At 29.5% G+C, this 7356-nt stretch overlaps 1 protein-coding gene across 1 annotated transcript; it reads left to right on the top strand.

Annotated features, from left to right (window-relative positions):
- The first annotated feature begins 3771 nt into the window (after positions 1 to 3771).
- LOC129292632 (uncharacterized) lies at positions 3772 to 6261 on the top strand. The gene is made up of 2 exons (XM_054930215.1): positions 3772 to 4158; positions 5486 to 6261. Exons 1-2 carry the CDS (start codon positions 4068 to 4070, stop codon positions 5815 to 5817), a joined length of 423 nt encoding a protein of 140 aa, XP_054786190.1. The 5' UTR covers positions 3772 to 4067; the 3' UTR covers positions 5818 to 6261.
- The last annotated feature ends 1095 nt before the right edge of the window (positions 6262 to 7356 follow it).

Raw genomic sequence — 7356 nt, 5'->3', positions numbered from 1 at the left:
AACTGCATTTTAAGAATGAGAACTGCATCTTGAAAGTGATAATTTTCTCGCATGTTTGAAAATGGTTTTAAAAAGGGACTTTATATAAAACACTGGTTGCTAACGGTAGTTCTGTTAGCCCTTGGTGCGCCATGGTACACCTAGCTAGCAGGGTGTTTATAGGAGGTGCTAGCCTCGTGCGATGACCAACGCACGTGGAATGGAGGGATGGTTATTCGTGAGCATAGTACTCACATTTGTTTCGTGGCTCTAGCCGCATTTGGTTTGTATTACCCTCATGGACTGTGTGTCCACGTTTGTTTCGTGGCTTCGGCTGCGTTTGGTTACTTACCTTTGTGGACTGTGTGTCCACATTTGTATTCGTGGCATAAGCCGCGTTCGGTTATTTACCATCGTGGACTGTGTCCGCATTTGTTTATTGTTCTAATAAGTCCTTAAAAATTTGTGAAATTGATTATTTGGTGATTTTATATTTCATTAGTTTTTATTTAGTAAATTATTTACAACTATTTATTTTACTTATGTATTTTTTGAAAATCAAGTGATAAAAAAAATTATTATGATAGTTTAATGATTTAAGATTTTTTTAAAATTTTGTTAGAGTCATTTTATTTTGAAGTTTATTAAATTTTTATGGAAACTGTTGTCTGTTTGACTTACATAATTATTTTAAACTTTCCTTTTTAATCATGTTCGATTATTTATGGTTGGGACGTTATTCACTGGAAAATATTTTATTTGGTCTCAGATACCAAAGCTGATTTTGTACTCCCTGTTGATCTCTGATGGGCTCATTATCGAATTGACTAGAAGATTATTTTTGAGAATATCATTTTATTAATGTAACTCTTGAAAACATATACAGTATCTTTTGGAAGTCTGATTTAAAGAGCTCCACATTAACTATAGTTAGTGTCCTACCTCTTTTTGTTATGTTAATTATTTGCTGCTGAGGTGAAAAGCATTTATATTGTTGGATATATGTTGTAAATTTTCTGTTGAAGAAATTTCGGTGGATCCTACCTTTAGGGGAGATGTTGCATAAATTTATAAAATTTGATATTTTGATTTATGTGAAAAGTAAAACTTAATACATTGATTTAGAACTTTTCTTAATCGAAGCTTTAGGGATGTGAATTTGTACATATATTTTATGTCAGATATATTAAAATTTTAGGACGTGACAAATAAGCTCTTGCACACATCTCATAACTAAAGTGAGCTACAAGAAAATGCTGATCAAGGGATTCCTTGAAAGATTGAACGAAAATGTGGTTGTACTTTGAAATGTACTTATGACCATCCCCCTCATTTGCTTTTTTGTATAGGGTAAGATATGGTTTAACATAGGTTTGATGTTGTGCTTACCCCCACGATATATTTTTTGATATGAGATGCCCTATGATCTTTATTTATCATCTTGATTGTACTTGACAAAAAAACATACTAAACCTAATAGAATTGCTGTTGTTTTATAAAAATTTTTGTGGTTCATTCTCCCTCTTCATAGTTACTTGTTTTTTAGGGACAATTTAATTGTTCTCCATGTTATATTGTTGAATCCGCATTATTTTTAGATTAATATGACTTGCTATACAATATATAATATTTAAACAAAAGGAAACTTATTGTGAGTGTTCCCTTTTTTGTTTTTTGTATAGGGCAGGATGTCGTTTAATATGGGCATAGTGTTGTTCTTATCCCTATAAATTTTTTTTTTTGATTTGGGGTGTCTTATGGTCTTTGTTTATCATTTAGTTTATACTTGGCACAATAAAAGACTAAACCAATGGAATTGTTGTTGTTTCTTTCATATTTTTGTTGTTTATAATTCCTCTGGACATTTACTTATTTTTCATTGAAAATTCAGTTGTGCTTAATGTAAAATTGTTGAATCCTCACTTGTTAGTATGACAATTACATGTAATGTATTGTGGATTACATGTAAATCAAATACAAAAAGATCCCCCCCATTGTCAGTGCCCTTGTAATTACATGAAAACAACAACTAATTATCTGTAAATCAATATAAACAACAATTTGCGAGCATGATTAAGAAATAATTTACATATAATCTCGAGTAAATTACATGTAAATCAAATATACAAAGAGTATGCCTCTCAGGCAATTATTTTTATTATGGTTTTACTTTTTGTGTTTTAATTAATTAATTAATTTCTGTTTGCTTATTTTTGTTGTGCTTGTATGTCAAAGATGCTTATTCTCGAATAGTGTGATAAACCTGGCTTTTCAATCAAAAAGTAAATCTTGGATCCTTTATCATAATTTTTTCGAATGCAACTATTTAAAAATGAAAGGTTAAAAAGTAAAAATAAAAATAAAAATGGAAGAACTACGAGTTGACATGATAATATTATTGCTATAAAAAATTACAAAGAATATAAAATGGAAAAAAAATAGAAAAATATAGGAGCTACAATCCATTAAATAAATATTGGATCATTTATCATAGTTTTTCTGGATGTAAGTGTTTAAAAATAAAAGATAAAAATTTTAAAAAAAAAAAGAAAAATGGAAGAACTGCATGATGGGAGTAGACATAATAATATTACTACTATACAAAAGTTACAGAAAATATAAAATGAAAAAAAAGAAAAACACAGGAGTCACAATCTATTAAACAATTTGATTTTTAATGTTACAGATAGAAGTTTTTGAGTGGCTTTTGCAAAATAAAATATCAACGTATAATACAATGAAAATAAAAATAAAGTGAACCTTAAGTGTTGGAACAAAATAAAATTAAAGAACGCAAGGTAAACATAAAATAATTAAAGTGAAAAATTTGAATAAATCTTTTAGAGATGCAAGTGAAATTACTTTTTAAGTTTTGGTCATTGTTATCCTCTAGTGGCGTGTAAGAAGAGAAAAGGTAAGAACTTGCGCAACCCACTAAACCAGGTTCATTAATATTAAATATAAAATTTATGCATACTTCCTATTCAAAATAAATTCTAGAATATCACTAGTTTCTCAATTTTCATAAAATGCATAAGATTGGGTTCAAATTAAAAATAACTAAATTAATTATCCATAATCCTAATTATATATAAATACAAAAGTTTGATATGTAAATATTGAAATTTAGTATGTAAATAAAACTAAAACATAATAATTTTTTGTATATGTCCAAAGCATCTTGGACCCTAAATTCATTTTTGCTGTAACGTTACTCTTCAACTTTCAAAAATGGTGCAACTTCTTCCTTATTATTAATTACAGTTAACTTTGAGTATTAGTTGATAAAAAATTATAAAAAAGATACCAAAAGTTTCAGAAAAGAACAAAAAAAAAGAAGAAAATGACCCAAAATTATATATCATGTTTTTTAATTTTTGATGTAATTTTTTAATCAATTAATAGTCAAAGTTAATGTTTATTAATGATAAGCAAAATTACATTGTTTTCAAAAATTAAGAAAAAATATTACATCAAAAAGAAGTTTAGGTTCAAAACACTCTATAATCTCTATTTTAGAGGCCAATTTACTGTCTAACCTTTTTTTTTTTTTTTTTGGGTCTAAGACCTGTTTAATTTAATTCATGCGATTGGCATTTGGCCAAAATGAAAAAAGAAAAATCGTATAAATTAAATCTAAAATTTAAAGCTTCAGAGAGAACGCGTAGAGCCCAGAAACCAAACCACACATCCCGTGGGTTGACGGTTAAAGCTTTCAACAATTGACAGACATAAATGAAATAAAAAAAACAAGCGGCAACAGAATTCGATTCGATTAAGTCGGTTTAAATGGGCCATACTCACGAACCTTCAATTTCACTTATTTTAATATATATCTATATATATATATATAACATATAACACCACTTTGTTTCTAAGGCAACTTGATTCAGCTTTATTCTCAGATTCTGATATCAACTAATTGTATCATCAAAACCTGCAGCTACTTTCATTAGTAAAGCCCACAGAATTCATAAGTGTGTCTGTGCTGAAGAAAGTGAGTGCCTGTTTTAGGGTTTTCAGGTCCAGTATAAGAAGACGAAGAAGAAGAAGATCGTTGTCAGAGAATTACGAGCCAAAACTGAGAAATGGGTATCGCAGAATATTCTCTTATAATCTTAATTATATCTCTCAGTTTCATATCTTCGTCTTCCTCAGTTCATAACACACTCTCTTCAGGTATGCTTCTAACTTATCTATATCTCTTCATGTTGTTGCTGCCTCTACTTCACATGAACTTGATAAGCTCAAACAGAGACAGACAGATAGAGAAGAACTAGGACAATTACTTTCAAGTTTCGATGAAATTTAACTTCAAAATTTTGATAAAAAAAAATCGATAAATATATGGTATTTAAATTTAGTAGTCATTTATAATGATTTATATATAACTGAAATTTTCATGTATCTAATTATCTGAATTAATATTTATAACTTATCTTTTGCTAATTATTTTAAAACCTAATCATCATGTTCGATTAAAAATAAAATAAAATTAGCATGTTGGATTGGTCGCTAATTATTTTCCAGACGTACGATATTATTTATGAATTATGTTCACTTAACGTGTGGCCCAAAGCGAATATGTGTTTGGATTTACGACGAAGGAAAGTGGCCAACTTGAATTTGTGCTCTGTCTCTTTACACCTGTCAATGTCTTATTTTCTTTTTCTTTCTGGAAGTTTCAGATATTACCGAATTTTCGGTCCCCTGGATAACTTTATGCAGAGAAAAAGAATATTAGACACAGTATTGTGTCATTTATTTTTGTGATGCCTATCGTTTAATTTGGGTTTTGTAACCTTCTCCATCTAATTTATGGCACTAAAGTTGGGAATATTAGTCAAGTTAATATGGGTTGACTTCAATTATTTCTTATATAGGTTGGGTTGGAATGCAAAAAATTTGACCCAAATAAAATGAATTTTTTTGACTTAAACCATTTAAGGCGTGAACCAAATGGGTCAACTCATATGAATTAAGGTTAGTCCACTTAACTCATATTTTTTTTTTCAAAAGAAATAATTTTAACTCATACTTTTAAATTGCATCCAACCTCTTTCTCCTTTTTGTGTTAGATTATTGGTGGCTTTTTTTGGTCTTTAAGACGATTTAAGACTTTTATTTTTTTTCCTAAAAGATTATTTAAGCTTTGATTCCTCACTTTTAAATTATGGTAGATAATTATATTTTCATTATGATGTGAATTTTAAGTTTAATGTAATATTCACATGTATTAGTTAGGTATGAATTTTTCTTTATAAAAGGAAGAATGTTAAATGAGTTAGTGAGTTGGTTCATTTAATTTATCAAATAGTTTGGGCTGGATTGGGTAAATTCCAACCCATATAAAAATAAGTTGAACATAATTCAATTTATTTTTTCCCTTAACCCATATAAGCCAACTCATATAATTTGATTTGACTCATACTACTTCCTTTACAGTGAAGTGAGACACTTTCAATTTATATTTTTAATCATTTTTCTCACACTGATATTTGGACAGAACTGAAGCAAGAAAGTAAGATGAAAGAAGGCCAAGGTATACATGCATATAAGGTGGCTAGAGGTGGAGCCTCCGGTGGTCATGCCTCTGGTCACCCCTCGTCAGGTCACTCCTCGCCCCACAATGGTGAAAATGGCGGCAATTCAAAAATGCCAGTGCTAGGTGCTGCAGTTATTCCAGCCTACGTCGCCGGTGCTGCCGGTATGAATAACCGTCATCACCAGAACCACCATGGTACTAGCAATGGAAGCTTTCATCGAATTGAATTTCCCACTTTGCTCATGATTGCCTTCCTCTATACCCCTCTCCTTCATCTATGTTTGTTCATATAGTAAGTGACCATTAGATTTCAGATATCAAACATGCAACTAAAATATGTGTTTGATGCATTGATATCCAAAATTTGAAACCTTTGGTACATAAAATTAAGATTGTGGTGATAATGTAACATTTTAGGATGTCATAGGAACACTTCATTTGAGTGCCACATCATCATATCTTTTAAGAAAAAATGAAAAAAAAAGTAGTCAACATACCATTTTGAGTATCACTCACCTTTTAAAATTCTGTTTGACCTTTTCAATTTTCATTGTTTCTTAAAATCATAGATGTGATGTCTAATTGTAATGTACAATGCACAAAATAGTATCATATAATGTAAGAATTGTATATCAAACACTTTCCCTAGTCTTGTGTGCATGAAATAGCTCTTTGTTTATATCAAACAATGTATTGTTCAATTTATGCATTATAATGAGTTTGAAATTTTGTATCAACTTGGTGCGCTCTCCCCCCCCCCCCAAAGTTTCTAATGGTAATATTTCCCTAACAATTGTTGTATAACTCACAAGTCACGTTGATTTGTTGACCAATAATATCTTGAATGTCATGAAATCAAAGAATATTGAAAAGGCCCTTTTCCCTTTCTTTTTTCAGGAATCGAAATTATAAATATAAATAATGATATCACCTACTTGAAGTATGATGCCAATATTTGCAATCTTTACTTCAGTATTATATTGTTCAATACGTTTATAGATAGTTTTCATTTATAAAGTATGATAACCAATTATTCATGATTGGCCAAATCATTAATGAAAATAAAAAATTTCCAAATACCAAATCTGAATTCTCTCTCAATTGGTTGGAACGTTGGCGTGATGATATACTTCATGGCCAAGGTTTTTGGTTCAAGCGTAGGAAGGCCCAATTGTGCCAAGGAAGAGAATAGAAGAAGCATTTGACTTCTTCAAGCATGCTCCACTTGGAACTATTCATATGTTGTTGATAGAAATAAGGAATGCCAATTTTTAATAATTTTGACATTGGATCATTGTTTTCAAATGGTCCCATTCAACAATGTAAAATATCAGAATGTGATAAAAGGAAAAAAAAAAAAAGGAATTTGATTGGTATGATCCATGGGTTACTCATATATGCATTATAAAATATAAAACATTTAGAGAAGAAAAAATATTTCCTATTCACTCAAGCGCACTAACTATCTGTTCGTCCACAAAAAGAACCTAAAATTATATATCATGTTTTGTAATTTTTTATGTAATTTTCTGTAATTTTTTTTATTAATTAACAATCAAACTTAACATTTGTTAATGATAAAAATAAAATTGTATCATTTTCAAAAATTAAATTGAAACATTACATCAAAAATTAGTTTATTGTTCCAGACACTCTAGAACCTCTAGCTTAGGGTCAATTTATCATTTAATCTTAATTTTTTTATTTAAGACCTATTTATAAATTTGGTAATTAATTCATGCGTTTGGTCTAAATTAAATCGAAAATAAAAGCTTTGGCGAGAACGCCAGAAACCTCACATCACATGAGTTGTTCAAAGTAAGATTCCAACA

Source organism: Prosopis cineraria, unplaced genomic scaffold (assembly GCF_029017545.1).
Source record: "Prosopis cineraria cultivar Desert tree isolate PC_DT_omini unplaced genomic scaffold, ASM2901754v1 PC14, whole genome shotgun sequence".
Classification (NCBI taxonomy): Eukaryota; Viridiplantae; Streptophyta; class Magnoliopsida; order Fabales; family Fabaceae; genus Prosopis; species Prosopis cineraria.
The sequence above is the reverse complement of the archived record's forward strand: the minus strand, read 5'-3'. Positions and strand labels throughout refer to the sequence as shown.

Coding starts and splice junctions, on each gene's coding strand:
- LOC129292632 (XM_054930215.1), top strand. CDS start 4,068: ATGGGTATCGCAGAATATTCTCTTATAATCTTAATTATATCTCTCAGT. Junction 4,159..5,485: donor TCATAACACACTCTCTTCAG/GTATGCTTCTAA, acceptor ATATTTGGACAG/AACTGAAGCAAGAAAGTAAG.